This window comes from Armigeres subalbatus, chromosome 1 (genome assembly GCF_024139115.2).
Source record: "Armigeres subalbatus isolate Guangzhou_Male chromosome 1, GZ_Asu_2, whole genome shotgun sequence".
In the NCBI taxonomy this organism is placed as follows: domain Eukaryota; kingdom Metazoa; phylum Arthropoda; class Insecta; order Diptera; family Culicidae; genus Armigeres; species Armigeres subalbatus.
Window position 1 is genome coordinate 95,640,906 of NC_085139.1, and position 16,354 is coordinate 95,657,259.

At 40.4% G+C, this 16,354-nt stretch overlaps 1 protein-coding gene and 1 pseudogene across 1 annotated transcript; both read left to right on the forward strand.

The window, feature by feature from the left end:
- Window positions 1–89: 89 nt before the first annotated feature.
- LOC134206353 (DNA helicase MCM8-like) lies at window positions 90–11,254 on the forward strand (annotated as a pseudogene).
- Window positions 1,154–16,354, forward strand: LOC134206354 (RNA-binding protein spenito-like). Its single transcript, XM_062682057.1, has 2 exons — window positions 1,154–1,294; window positions 15,328–16,354. The coding sequence occupies exons 1-2, from the start codon at window positions 1,154–1,156 to the stop codon at window positions 16,174–16,176; spliced, it is 990 nt and encodes a 329-aa protein (XP_062538041.1). The 3' UTR covers window positions 16,177–16,354.

Here is a 16,354-nt window from a genome sequence, read left to right on the forward strand (position 1 = left end):
ACGAACTATAATTAGAGTTTGCAGGTAAGAAACTTATTTTAGTCTTTAGGGGAAAAATTTCTAAAATATTATTTTATTTTTTTAGGTAATCATTACTGACGTTCTCATTATGCCATGATATAGGATGGGAACTGCAAGTTGTACGGCGAACAAATGGAATGTTTTCCCTTCCTACATCCTGTCGAGAAGAATGTAAAGCAAGGAGTAATTCTATCCCCCTGCGATCATCGATTTTTTCACGAACCGAAGCCTTTCAAATCGTGCGACTGCAGGAATCCATACCCGGTGCTCGTTTGGGACATCGTCAGGTTTTTTAAAGAATCGAGGTATATAGCTCACTCATGAGTTAGAGGATGCAGTTTGTCTGGACGATTACGGTCACCATCACTGGATTTTTGAAGGGTCGGCGGAAAATAGTTCGAAGGCTCGAAATACTCGAATGTTCGATTCGATCGGACCCATGCCCGTTGTGTCCCATGATTTACGGCCTGAAATTAAAAAGACTGCGCTATCACTTGGCTTATTTGTCGGAGCGTACATTACTGAAGATCGCCGGTTAGAGATTCATGTTCTCATTATTGGCGATCCTGGCATTGGAAAAATTCAAATCATATGCAGTAGTGTCTCCAAGGAGCATTTTCGTATGTGGGAATAGTACTTCTAACGCTGGACTGATGGTGGTTGTTCGCACAGAAAAATACTCAGGGGGACCCTTGAAAGTGCGCGCATTAGTACTAGCAGATCAGAGTGCTTAGAGTATTGATGAATTTGTTAAAATGTCCGGAAACCATCAGATATTGCTGGAAGCCATGGAGCAGCAAGTTGGCTAGAGGAGTTATTTGTTTACTATCCGCAGGTACTTGTATCTTAGCGGCAGCCAAACTTTCTTTAGCCTACCTAAACAACTAGCTAGCGCTCGCGTTCAACGACTATGATACTCCAACAACCACAACCCCGGGTTTCTCCGGAATGGGTATGATAACTATTCACAATAAGAAGCACCTGTTAACGAACGATTGAAAATCAGAGCTAATGAAAAATGTATTTATTGCCGCTGGAACTTATTCAGAAATATATGCCGTATGGACGTAAGAAGGTCCATCCCAAGTTGACGAAAGATGCGGCATTAGAAATAAGACATTTTTACGCCAAAATGCGTCGGGCCCAGCAGGGTATGGATTCTATTCAGGTGACGACCCGTCAGCTTGAGACTTTTGTACGCCTCACACAAGGATGGATCTTGAAACAGCAACTCTACATCACGCTCAAGACGCGATCCCCATCCTGCGGTACAGTATGATAGATGTGTTCTGCAACGATTTTGGTGATCTAGAGCCGAATCGTTTGATGAACAGTACCGGTATCAGCCAGACCGGTTTAGTATAGCGTTTCGAGAGAACCTGCTCTAGCCTAAGGTGGAAACGCAGAGAACAAGACCATTTTCTCACTGGCTGAGCTGATGGCTGGTGTTTGACCGGATTTAAATCGGCTGCTGGACGCGTTGTTCATTCAAGAATTCCTGCTCAAAAAAGGACGCGAATTGTTTTAAAATTCATGTTTGATTAGGGGTAAGTAATGTTATTGTGGCCAATTTGTTCCAACTTTTTTTTTGACTTCAAGTAATTAAACAGATTGATTAAAAATAATGTTATCATTTTCCGTAAACTAGCAAAAGAAAAATTAAAATTGAAATACTAAATGTAGCTGGTACTACTGGCATACAACTGGCGTTAATTAAATTGTCAACATTTTTTTGAAGAATTTGCTTATCCCGTTTTGGTCTGACTTACACCTGTGCTCAGAATAATATAAGCGAAGGCCGATTTTCATACAAAATGGTTAACTTTGACAAGCTGTAACGTCGTACTCCGAAAACCGATTGAGCTAAAATTTTGACCGTGAGCTACAAATATGTTGAATTTTACATAAACTTATTTTTTTCCTTTCTCTCGTTAAAATATTACACACTAGGCCAAATTGTTCAAAATAATAGCTAAAACTGTATTTTTCTAACGAGTGGAAGGAAAGATTCGTAGTATTTGTAGATATTTGTAGTTCACTGCCAAAATTTTAGCTTAATCGGTCATTGGAGTACGAAGTTACAGCTTGTCAATGTTGACTATTTTGTATGAAAATCAGCCTCCGTTGCAATTATTCTGAACACAGGTGTATAAATCAATATAGAAATAACCCGTGTGGATTCAATTAATGTCCGATTGCCATGAAATTTTCAAAGAAGAGGAGTTATCTTGTCTAGATTTTGGTACAGGGCCTGACTTGACCATGGTGTTAATCTGGTCAGATTTATAAAACTACACAGCAAAAAATGTTGTTGAATATTACATCGAAAACGATGCAACCCATTGAATCCATCGGGTGGTGAATATCACACTGCGCGATGTACGCGACAGCTTGCTGTGTAATAAACAAAAGCTATGTAATTTTTCCCGATGTAAAAATTATTCGACGTAATCAAGGCGATGTAGAATAAAGCTACGTAAAATATGCCAACGTACATGGCATTTGCTCATTGCTCCGCATTGAGTTGTTTCGTGTTTTCTTCTTTCAATAAGTTGTATGCATAGTTTTTTTTAAAATAATTTGTATATTTATTATATTATTATATTAATATTAAATATTAAATATAACCAATTTTTGTCCACTATATCAGCTTTTTCTTGACGCAAATTTTTACGAAAGCGTTGTATCCCGTCGCCTTCAGAGATCACATGCAATGGCGATACACCCTCAACCGGTCAACGGCTTCATCTCTATCAGGCCGTAGCGTTCCACGAGCTGATGTCGGTACGCTTGTTTTCATCATATTCTGCCGAAGCTGGATCATCCTGGTGGTTCGTGGCCACTGCAAAACTTTTCGCAGATTGGGCGAGTTGACACTGGACAATTTCCTTCCATTTCACGAAAAACCATCCGGAATCCAGTATCGATTCACAGAACAAAGGTAGCCCTATCTTGCCGAAATACCTTCGCCGGAGTAATGTTGTACAAAGCTGCATGGAAAGCTTTAGCATTCAGAGGCGCTTCAAGGCTCCTAAAAAAATGAAAGAAAAATGTATTAGGAATAGGTACATTACAGTCTGGATCAAGTATGGGTTATATTGCTAGTTGCTTAAGCTTTTTGTTCAGGCGCTCACGTTGTTAGTTCTAGTTAGATCTGGTTTAGGCAGGATTCCAAATGCAAATAAAAAAAAACCTTCTGGATTATCCTCTCCTTCTTAGATTTCGATGAGAGTCTTTCAGGAATTCGAAAGGCAACGCGTCTAAAATTTCAAAAGAAATCTTTTTATTCTGTAGTGAACTTTCCTGAAACTTTTTCTCCCTTCCGGGTAGAACTCTTTTAGGGCATTCCCTTTGTCCTCCTGGGATTGCGATGAAAATCTTTCAGAAATTCCTGTGAAATCCCTTCTATAATAATTCATCACGGGTTCTGGAAGAAATTTGGTTTAAATCTGATGAGAATCATCGAGGATTCATAGAAAAACCTTCGGAGAGTACTAAAAAATCTACACTTACGAAAACAAAAAAATATTTTGAAATCAGTTATGTACGAGTTACTATCCCATTTATTTTCACCACTTAATTGTGACTTTACTGATACGTATTACGATCCTTAAAGTAAGGCCTTCATCAGTGTCTGGTTCTTGACTTGACTTGAAGTTGAAATACGTATCTGTAATGTTACAATCAAGTAGCTTTAATGGGTTAGATTCTACTAAAATCTAAATATTTGTTTTCATCTCCTGAGATTCCAAATCGAATCCTCAAGATACCAAATCTGATCCTTATGGGATTCCAAATGGAATATTGGTGATTTCATATGGAAGGTTCCACGAATTTTGTATGGAATCTTTCTTTTGGGTTTCGAAACGGAAAGCTCCTGGGATTCTAAATGAAGGCATTCTGGGATTTCAGATCAAATTCTTCTTTGATTCCAAATGAAAGGCTGAAGACTTCTAGGACGTTCTAGGATTTCAAATGGAATTATTCTGTGACTTCAAGTGGAAGTTCTTTGGGGATTCCAAATCTTCTTGGAATTCTTAAGTAATTTATTCTGTGACTTCAAATGCAAGGATTGAGGGGATTCCCAATCGAATCCTTCTTGGATTGCAAATAAAATCTTTCTATGATTTTAAATGGAAGGGGTTCTAAATGGAAGGTTGTAGGACAAAAGGTCGAAGGTCAAAAGGTCGAAGGACAAAAGGTCGAAGGTCAAAAGGTCGAAAGGACAAAAGGTCGAAGGGACAAAAGGTCGAAACAAAAAATCTGAGTCAAAAGGTCGAAAGGACAAAAGGTCGAAAGAACAAAAGGTTGAAAGGTCGAAGGTCAAAAGGTCGAAGGTCAAAATGTCGAAAGGACAAAAGGTCGAAAGGTCAAAAGGTCGAAACAAACCAATCTGAGCCAAAAGGTCAAAAGCTCGAAAGGGCGAAAGGTCAAATGTCGAAACAAAAAAAATCTGAGCCAAAAGGTCGTAGGACAAAATGTCAAAAGGTCGAAAGGTCAAAAGGTTGAAAGTAAAAACGTCGAAGGACAAATGGTCGAAAGAAAAAAGGTTAAAAGATGAAGGGTCGGAAGTGAAAAGGTCGAAAGACAAAAAGTTGAAAGAACAAAAGATAGAAATTGCGGTTGTTGGACAAAAGGTCGAAGGTCGAAAAAATTGGGCAAACGTCGAGTGTTGATCAACATTTATGTTTTACCTGATATTTCATTGTTGAATTTTTCCTTCTTTTAGTCATAGGCCGTTCTTTCTTGATTCACATATTTATATTTATTTGTGATTCGTGTAATTATATTTTATTTTTCCTTCTTTTAATCAAAGGCTTGTCATTCGAGTTTCGCACATTAATATTTATTTATGTTTAACCTTAATTTCATTGTTGATTCTTTCCATTCTTTTATTCATAACCTTTTCTTTCGAGTTTCGCATTTTTCTACCGCATATGAAATACCAACACTTGAATACATTTCATTCTAAAATTTTCTTTTTGTTGAAACATAGGGTATTCTTATTTTTATCATTTTATCATTTTTAGTCATTTTGAATCTGAATCTGAAACACGCATAACCCCAGCAGTCCCCTTCAGATTCATTTTTATAACAGTTGAGATACTCCTGGTTAAATCCTGGAGGAACTTCCGTAGGAATTCATGGAGGAACTTCCGTAGAAATTCCTGGAGGAACTTCCGTAGGAATTCCCGGAGGAACTTCCGTAGGAACTCCTGGAGGAACTTCCCTAGGAATTCCTGGAGGAACTTCCGGAGGAATTCCTGAAGGAACTTCCGTAGGAATTCCTGAAGGAACGTCCGTATGAATTCCTGAAGGAACTCCCGTAGGAATTCCTGAAGGAACTTTCGTTGGAATTCCTGAAGGAACTTCTGTAGGAATTCCTGAAGGAACTTCCGTAGGAATTCCTGATGGAACTTCCGGAGAAATTCCTGAAGGAACTTCCGGAGGAATTCCTGAAGGAACTTCCGGAGGAATTCCTGAAGGAACTTCCGGAGGAATTCCTGAAGGAAATTCCGGTGGAATTCCTGAAGGAACTTCCGGAGGAATTCCTGAAGGAACTTCCGTATGAATTCCTGAAGGAACTTCCGGAGGAATTCCTGAAGGAACTTCCGGAGGAATACCTGAAGGAACTTCCGGAGGAATTCCTGAAGGAACTTCCGGAGGAATTCCTGAAGGAACTTCCGGAGGAATTTCTGGAGGAACTTCCGTAGGAATTCTTGAAGGAACTTCCGTAGGAATTCCTGAAGGAACTTCCTTAGGAATTCCTGAAGGAACTTCCGGAGGAATTCCTGAAGGAACTTCCGGAGGCATTCCTGAATTCCTCCAGGAATTCCTCCTGAAGTTCCTCCAGGAATTCCTCCGGAAGTTCCTCCAGAAGAATTCCTCCGAAGTTCCTCCAGGAATTCCTCCGAAAGTTCCTCCAGGAATTCCTCCGGAAGTTCCTCCAGGAATTCCTCCGGAAGTTCCTCCAGGAATTCATCCGGAAGTTTCTCCAGGAATTCCTCCGGAAGTTCCTTAAGGAATTCCTACGGAAGTTCCTCCAGGAATGCCTACGGAAGTTCCTCCGGAAGTTCCTCCAGGAATTCCTACGGAAGTTCCTCCAGGATTTAACCTGGAAGGACCTCTCGATATTCCCCCGGAAGCTCCTCCTGTATATCTTTGAAACGGAAGTTCTCCTTGGAATTACTGGAGACTTACGGAGGGCTTTGAGAAGAATTCCTGGAGGAACTTCAGGAGGAACTTTCGGGGGAAATCCTAGAGAAACTGCCGGATGAATTCCTGGAGGAACTTCCGGAGGAATTCCTGGAAGAACTTCCGGAGGAATTCCTGGAAGAACTTCCGAGGGAATTCCTGGACGAACTTCCGAGGGAATTCCTGGACGAACTTCCGGAGGAATTCTTGGAGGAACTTCCGGAGGAATTCCTGGAGGAACTTCCGGAGGAATTCCTGGAGGAACTTCCGGAGGAATTCCTGGAGGAACTTCCGGAGGAATTCCTGGAGGAACTTCCGGAGGAATTCCTGGAGGAACTTCCGGAGGAATTCCTGGAGGAACTTCCGGAGGAATTCCTGGAGGAACTTCCGGAGGAATTCCTGGAGGAACTTCCGGAGGAATTCTTGGAGGAACTTCCGGAGGAATTTCTGGAGGAACTTCGGAGGAATTTCTGGAGGAACTTCCGGAGGAATTTCTGGAGGAATTTCTGCAGGAACTTCCGGAGGAATTTCTGAAGGAACTTCTTAAGGAAATCCTGAAGGAACTTCCGAAGAAATTACTAGAGGAATTTTCGAAGGAATGTCCGATGGAATTACTGGAGGAACTTCCGAAGGAATCTTGAGGAGCTTGCGGAGGAATTCGCGGAGAATCATTGGGAGGAATTGTTAGAGGAACTTACGGAGGATCTTTTGGAAGAACTTACGGAAATTCCGAAGGAATTTTTGCAGGAACTTCCGGTGAAATTCCTGAATGAATATCCGGATGAACTGCTGAAGGAACTTCTGGAGGAACTCCTGAAATTCTTGGAGGAGCTTCTTGCATTTTGAAGGAATTTGTGAAGGAACTTCTTAAGGAATTCTTGGAGGATTTTCCGAAGGAATTACTGAAGAAACTTCCGAAGGAATCTTGAAGAACAACTGGAGGAATTCCTGGAGGAGCTTCCGGAGAAATTCATGGAGGAACTTCCAGAGGAAGTTTTGGTAGAACTTATGGAGGAATTTCTGGAGGAACTTCCGCAGGAATTCCTGGAACAATGTCTGGAGCCACTTTCGAAGAAACTTCCGAAAGCAGCGCTGGAGGAACCCCGAAGGAATTTGTGAAGGAACTTTTGAAGGAATTGCTGGAGAAACTTTCAAATTATTCCTGGAGGAACCTTCTGTAGAATATGAAGGACCTTCCGGAGTACTTTAATTATTGTTTTTTGTTTTCATCACAATTAAGTACAACAAAACGGAGATTCCTGAGAACTTTTTGGAGGATTTTCCGGAGGAATTCCTAGGCAAACTTCCTGGGGAATTCTTAAAGGAACTTCCGAAGAAATTTCTGGAGAATCTTCATGTGGGAACTTCCGAAGGAATTCCTGGAGGTTTCTGAAGGCAAACTTCTTGGGGAATTCTTAAAGGAACTTCCGAAGAAATTTCTGGAGAATCTTCATGTAGGAACTTCTGAAGGAATTCCTGGAGGATTCTCCAGAGAAACATCCGGAGCGATTTCAGCAAAAACTTCCGAAACAATTTCTTGATGAACTTCCGGTGCAATTCCTGAAGGAACTTTTGAAGGGATTTGTGGTGGATCTTCTGGAGAAATTGGTGATGGAGCTTCCTGGAATTATGTACAACACTTCTGAGCTTCTGCATTTCCTGTAGGAACTTCTGGCGATTCAAGACATCAAAAAATAGTATTCCTACTGTTCTGATCAAGGCTCTGATATATTTAAAGCAGTCACTGAATCAACTAGAATTAATTTAAAAGTTTATTTAAATAATTGAAATTAAATCCTCTCTAGAAATAATCAAAATCATCTTTTAAAAAAATAAGAATTTCTTCAAAACGTGAAACGTCATATGAAATCTGTCCGGCAAATCCGCATGCATTGCGTTTTGCAACTGCGGCAATGATGCGGATTTTTTTAGTACAAACCGTCGACAAACCGCTTGCCGTTGCCGTTCCGTTACCGCACTCCATTGCGTTTCCCCCTTAAAGTACATATAAACTTTGAAAAATATTTAGAAGAAAGTGCAAATAGATGAAACTTTTTTTATAGGACATGTCTGCTCCTATTCGTCGCGGCAACCTTCCAAATCAAATAGTAAAAGCTCATCACTATCGTCGAAGTATTCCATAATTGGAATATATCCCGACTCGACAAATTCATCGTACGTATCCATCGCTATTACATAATACCTAAAATACAAATACCACTTATTCTTATAATAAAACTGTGCATCATAAAATAAAATTATAAAAAAATCTTTCAAATGCATTTCATTTTTATTTCCAAATAAAATTTATAAAACCAAAACTAATAGAAAATTTATTTCTGTTTTAGATATTGAACTATGACGGATAAACCACAGATAAACTTTGACTCAACAACGGTAGCTACGAGGAAAAATGTGCTATCAACATCATTGCACTCGTTTACAATTACAATGTTAACCACAGCGACGACGATGTCATTAGTTATAATGAAGAACATGACGGAAATGCTTACCATTCAAGAACCTATCACTAGATAACCATTCATTGCTACATCATTGATGATGAGAAACATTTTAGCAAATGCGCGTCCACAGGATAAGCTGCATATCATCATTGTGTGATTATACGAACAACTGATTTCATCTACAACATTTACCACCACGCGAATCATAATTACTACCTATCATGATGTCCTGATATCACGATGTGGGGCTACGCTGCGGTTGTTCCGGAACAAAAAGGATAGAGATTAACAAGATCATGAGTACGGCAACATTTTATATAATGAAGGACACTAGGATAAGAATTACATTTAATTCCAGACACTCACTCAATTCATTCTTCCCACTATTTCATTTCTCATGAACTGACCACTGGCAAGCAATGGAAAGCAATAATGAGAACATTAAAACTGTACATGATGAAAGTACGCTACGAGAGCACATAATCAGATATATTTTCACTTGTCATAAGACGAGTTTATACAATCCACTAAAAAGCTCAAAATAATTTTCTTATCAGATATATTTTGTTATGTTTTAATGTATGTATTATGTATTGTTGTAATTATGCATTAAAACATGATACATTTACATCGTATGGTGAGAAACCTTAGTGAAAATAAATCAATAAATCAATTCAAGCCAGTGCCGCTTCGTTTTTTTTGTGGTGATCCATTAGTACACTGTTTTTGTCATGTCATTATATAAAGCAATTTGCGCAACAGGGATTGGATTTAGTAGAACTATTGTTGGCTTTCCAGGTAATGGATTGCGTTCGTATTTTACTTCTGTATCATCGGGGAGTACGATATACTGCCGTTCTACGCATAATTGTCCCATGTTACCTTTGATGAAAAAATTCAAACTCGAGTCACTTTGTCCCACCAATTTAAGAATCGATTCGATTCTCAAATTTAGCAAATATTTTCGGGATGTTATGAGCGTAAGCAACACTTTTCCAGGACATAAAACGAATCCCTACTTATTTAAACGGTTTTCAGCCTCTATTATCATCAGACAACAACTTATTTTTTTCAGTGGGACAAATTGACTCGAGTTTGAGATTTTTCATCAAGGGTAACATGGGAGAATTATGCGTAGAAGGGCAGTATAGGAGGCATAACAATTCCTTGCATGCAACACTAAAATACCGATACTTTCTAGTGCAGCAATCGGAGAACATTATTAGTTCTTTCGAATGATACACTTGGTAACGTGTTCCCAACCGTTTTACATGGCTTTGAGTTTCCATGCTGGCTTACCATAATGGCGGTTATTAGCTAACGATTTATTGTCGTCTTTCTGATAACCCGATGTTTTGAAGTAAATTACAGCGAATTCTACTCACACTCAAAAGAGTTTATGTGTAATAAACGTATGTTGTAATAAATTGTCATTAACATTACCTTCTCGCAATGTGAAAAGTGTTTCCACCCGTGGGCTAATGGTTTTAATGTCCTTAAGCAGACCGGTAGGTTCCTCAATTTTTATCCTTGTAGTGTGCACCTGCTCTTACGCTGCCCGAAAAGGTGACGTATACGCCATTTTACGAAAATCATTCTTAAATCCTTTAACAGAGAAATGGTTAACTTGTATGTTGTAAATTGGCGCAGATTTCCTCTATTGAAGTAATAAAACGTAAATTTTAATTCAACAAAACCAAATTATCAAGCTTCTTTACTTTTTTACGTTTGAACTCATTTGTAATGCCCTCCCATTTTCCGGGAAATTAAATTGGATAGTGGTAATTCGTCTTTAGGACAAGAGAAAACATTCGCTCCAAAAATGTCCGAAACAAAACAGTCGATTATTAAAAGTGCATCTTCTGGCGCGTTTATTTTTCATGACATCGGACACTTTGTACCTTGTTAACGGGAGAACGGTTCTTGAATCGATCTAGTGATATGCATTAGCCAAGTAGATAAATCTCGAAAACAGAGATAAGTACGTAATGTTCCACTTGGAACTTCCATCGTCAAAATTAGAAAGAAGAATAATTAGAATAATAATTAGAAATAGGATCCAGAGACTCGCCCAATGTGAATGTTTTTAAAAATTATGTATGTCGATGACTACCTAGTACAGTGAGTTGCCAACGATGATAAAATAAAAACGAACTTACTAAAAACGCTCTGCTTCCTTGACCCCGTTAAGCTTCTGCATCTGGCCTTTAGCTGAATCGGATCATTTGTTGGTCATCACCGGGTATTGGTGAGCAGCGAGCTCACTTCTGCATCCGCAGCAGTAACTTTGGAGGCTGTACTTCATGAATGTTTACAAGCTGGTTGCTTTTGTCAGTGACGCAAATCAGCTGACGAATGCTTTATAAAATCGGTAGACCTCAAGGTAATACTCTTGCCGATCTTTCTTGCTCTGTTCTCCAGTGTTTTTTCTACAACTCAATGAACTCAGCAAAGCACGAACACCCAATTGGAGCTTCAGCGTGATAAAATGATTCCAGCGGTTTTAAGACAAAACAGCTCATCGGTGTTCACTGATCGGAGCAATCCTGGCGTGTTTTCCGTAGCAGCTTATGTTTGCCTTTCTAAAAAAAGAAAATGTTAGAATAAACTTACATACATACTTTTCCTAAAACGATTGCTCGACTCATACCTACACCAAAAGCATTGATTTTCCCCGAAATCGGATAACAATGATGGATCGTCGGCAGTTATAAATATAATCCGTGCCGTAATGAGGGTAAATATGACTGTTGGTAATAAAAGTTGTTTTTCTAAAACTTGCGATGCAAAATTCCAAACACCATCAGAGGTAAACAAAAATGGAAATGACAACTGTTGTCAAACTGACGTGATTCGAATTGAGGGGCTTCTCAATGGTCGAGTGATTGTAATAATTGTAATCCGTCACTCCCCAGGGGTATATAGTGGTGCCCGAAAAAATGGCCACCCCTCCGTCTATGTATTCGTCAATGGTTTATCAGTCGGTTTACGTGTGCCCGCTGTCGAAAGCAAGCCGCACTGGATAGGGTTCCCGGTAAGCGGGCACGAAATCACACAACCTTACCTGGTCCTGCTCCTCAGTAGCAAGCGTACTTGCCCACCAGCCGAGTCTGATCTTGCGAATTGGCTTCTGGGTCTCGCTAGTCACCGGTCAGTAAGTTGATGCTCATTATGTAGGTAGTCAGGGGCTGCGATTGCCCGCCGACGGACGCTAAACGCATCAGTTCAGATTCCAGCAAGCGAGCGCAAAACCACACAATCTTACTGGGTCCTAACCTCAAAAACGGACGTCCAGCGGTCACGTGACGTGTGGCCTAGCAAAATTGGCGAATGGTACTCGCGGCTCACTGGCAAGGAATGCTGAGTCGAATCGTGCGCGGTAATTCTTAAACTGGAACAACACTCCACTCCCGGCTATGAGGGTGTCAACGAGCTTCAATTTACGCGCAGTTACGTCCCAGAATTTGTTACGGGAAATTTTATCTTCAACGGACACCAGTAGCTTGGTGAACGGATTAACCTCGATTCCTCGGCTACTGTATTTTTCCCACATCCCAGTTCTCTCCATCCTTTGATAATAATTATTCTCCTTCCATTGTTATAGGCTTCCGTGTTGTCGTATCTCACTTCTTGTTCCCATAGAGTTGTACGGCGTTTTATAGTACTCAAGCATTTGTCAAATGCTTCCTCAATGAGGAGTATCATATTACAGTGTTATACAATTCAAATTAAAATTTAAAATAATAGGTATTTTCTTTATAGTATAAGGTTAGGGGCCCTCCTTAGCCGTGTGGTAAGACGCGCGGCTACAAAGCAAAACCATGCTGAGGGTGGCTGGGTTCGATTCCCGGTGCCAGTCTAGACAATTTTCGGATTGGAAATTGTCTCGACTTCCCTGGGCATAAAAGTATCATCGTGTTAGCCTCATGATATACGAATGCAAAAATGGTAACTTGGCTTAGAAACCTTGCAGTTGATAACTGTGGAAGTGCTTAATGAACACTAAGCTGCGAGGCGGCTCTGTCCCAGTGTGGGGATGTAATGCCAATAAGAAGAAGAAGAAAAAGATAAGGTTGATGAAGATTAAAAGCTAAAATTTAAAAAGGTAATCAATTACAATATATGTGTATGTAACCAAAACCAATCGGAGTTGCATCCACCTTGTGACGGCCGTTAACCGTAACAGTGGCTCGACTATCCCCGTTTTTAAATAATCGGGTATTTTGGTGGTTCACAACTTGCAACGAATAAACTTACAAACAATTCATCTTGTCCGTAGGCATTAACCATACGTATCAGATAAAAAAATGGGCTTGAAATCGCCAATCTCTACCCACCTAGTCCACCAGCGTTTTTGAATTCTGTGGATTTGCTAGTCACTGAAATACGCTGCAATTATCCGACATCATTCATCTCATCAATTACCAATCCAAGGGACGATGATGCCATCAGTTTAGACAAACATTCGTGGGCGCAAAACCTGATCAGGTCCGTCAATTACGCATTGGATGCTACTCCTAGGAGGGGCAAGTTAGTTTCAGTCTGCGATTTTGACTAATTTGCGACTAATTTCGGCTGTTGAGCTATTTTTTTCTTAATACTCGATTCGCTATCACTCTATTTTTGACTTACATGTGCTCCATGACCTTGCGTGTAACTAGTTTGACTCTTTGAGAAAATATTTACCGCAAACAACTAATGATTCAGAAACATATATTAAGCTCTTTTAGTGGAATGTATTCAACCGTCTAAGACGAATTAAGTACTCTCCATTTAATTCCACCAATTTTTTTCGATATCTTTGCAGATATGTATTTCGACCACAACTGTGTGGTCGTCTTCAGTGTCTTGACTTGACTCGACTCAAGTACGAGTACGAGTATGAGTACGAGTCAAGTACGAGACACTGAAGACGAACACACAGTTGTGGTCGAAATACGTATCTGCAAAGATATCGAAAATAATTGGTGGAAGTAAATGGAGAGTACTTAATTCATCTTAGACGGTTGAACTAATGATTAACTAAACAACAAAAGCAACAACACTGCAATTGAACGAATTGAAATCGTGGGGCTTATTCTACGAGTCGAGTGACGTGAGGCGAGTCGATTTTAGCAATTCTCACGTGAGGTGATCATGTTATTCAAATGGGGCTATACGACTCTTCTCACGTCATTCGAGCAATCTCACATCACTCCACTCGTAGAATAATCCCACGTATCTCAATAGCAGCCTATATGTAGGTAATGGGTTTCGGAGATATTTCTGAAATATGCTCGAATATATCTTGTGCTTCCAAAGAAGTCATGCAGAACCACGTACTTACATTATTTTTTGATATATCGACAGTAATCGGATATAAATGGAATAAATCGTATCGAATGTATGGCGTAGTCAACATCATGTTGGAACAACCGATACGAACGCTTTCAGGATATGTTAAACGTACATCTTCATAAAAGTAACCAATCAGGAATCTCATTTTTGTGAGCCATGGACTTCAGCCTGGATTTAAATCTAGCCACCTTTTCATTGGCAGCTAAGTAGCCTCGTATCATATCGACTAGAGTAGCCCTTATAAAAGGTAATCTTCAACATTATGAGCAAAAATAATTAATTTATGAAGTTCTTTGTTTTTTTTTTGGATGGGTAAAACATGTAAGCAGAGTATCGTTAGAAAAAAAAACTGTAGTTTCCATAACAAGCCACATTTGAAGTTGAGGAGTGCTGCAATATTCAGATTTCCACAAAATCTCAAAACAATCAACAGATTTGAAGTATCAGTCAGTATTCAGACAATCAAACATGCTAAGATCCAAATAATAAACGTATTCCTTTTGTCCGTCCCGGAGATGCTCCGGATTGAAACATCATTGCTCAACGGCGAAGTATCGTGGTGCGCTATACCAGCATCGGAGAAGGGCCACTTGTATATGCATGTGCTGAGAGATAGCCGAGCAATTTTCAGAATGTGGGCCATTTGTAACGGATGGAGCAGGAATTGTTTGATAAGGAGAATCTCAATAGGATGGAGAGCCAGACGAGTTGCGATGCATGCAAACTAAAAAGAAGTGTTATCTGGTAGTGTGCGACAGGTTAGGAGGCTTCCAACACTTCAACAGATATTACATTTTGCGGTATCTTTGGGTAAGAATTTTGACAAATCCGTAGTTTTGGATCGTTCGTCTGTGAATCGAAAAACTACTGAAAAATCAGTAGGACTACCGAGAAATCGGCAAGTCTGGCCACCATCTTTCGGTTTACATGATTGGGAAAATTGTTATGAATCCTCTACGTCAAAAATACTGGCATATTGGATGCACCGATGACAGAACAATAATGTAGCTAAAAAATAAAAATGTATAATTAAATTCAAGACAGTTGCAAAAATATTAGTTATTAAGTTTTTCCTGATCTATTTCCACGACAGTTGATTTCCATTTTCTTCAATTGTTGGATGAAAAATCACAACAAATAACGAAAGTGTTACCATTGACGAATACATAGACCTAAATGTCCGGTACAAAGCCATCAGAAAATCGGGCACCATGTCTTCTTCTTCATTTTGAAGAAAATACCCCTCGTGGGTGACGAATTACATAAATATTTTAGGAGCGCTGACTTACCCCTCTTGACGTTTTGACAGTTTGTTTGTTTTTCTCCCTCACCTTGTGACGTCGTTTCGGTTCGTTTGTTGTTTGTTCGTTTCGTTACTCAGTTGAAGCGTGAGTTCGACCGTTTTGGTGCCATCAAAAAGATCGAATATAACAAAGGGGACACCCAGGCCTACATTCTGTACGATTCTATTGATGCTGCTACGGCTGCTGTGAAGGAAATGCGTGGATTCCCGTTAGGGGCACCGGATCGTCGTATTCGTATCGATTTTGCTGACAACGGAACAACACCATCGTTCTCAAAGCGCAGTGGATGTTTTGAGGAAGGCGGTGAGTATCGTCGCGCCCCCGACTACGAATATCCGGAAGGTGGTGCATCATACGAGGAAAATTCATTGTACGGCTATGGTGGAAGACCGTTCCGCGGCAGAGGAGGATTCCGCGGGCGTGGTGGTTTCCGTGGCAGTTTTCATAGTGATGGCCCACCGCACCACGGGGACAATGATGAATGGCGTCGATCAGGAGCCGATGGCGAATATGATTCACGCCGTCGTTCTGGATCACGTGAACCAGGAATCGATAGATCTCGCTCCCGTTCACCGAGGCAACGCAGTCCGGCTGATTCGGATTCTGATTCGTCTTCTCATAGGAATGGCATGTTATCGAATGCAAGAACGTTACCAGAAGTCGCACGGAAATCTACCACATTCTGGCAAGGGGCGCTGATTTTGAAGAGTTCACTATTCCCCACCAAGTTGCACCTAACGGACGGAAACAACAAAATAGTGGACAGCCTGATGAAGGACGAGGAAGGTAAACACCACCTTCGTATTACTCAGCGACTACGCCTCGATCAACCCAAGTTGGAAGATGTGCAGTAGCGCATATCGACGTCATCGTCGCACGCAATCTTCCTCGGCCTGCCGGGATCGACGTCATCGGTAGCATCGTCGGATGATGCCAGCGTTCAGACGCGTCCACTGCGTAATCTCGTGTCCTACTTGAAGCAGAAAGAAGCGGCCGGCGTTATTTCCTTACTCAATAAGGAAACGGAAGCAA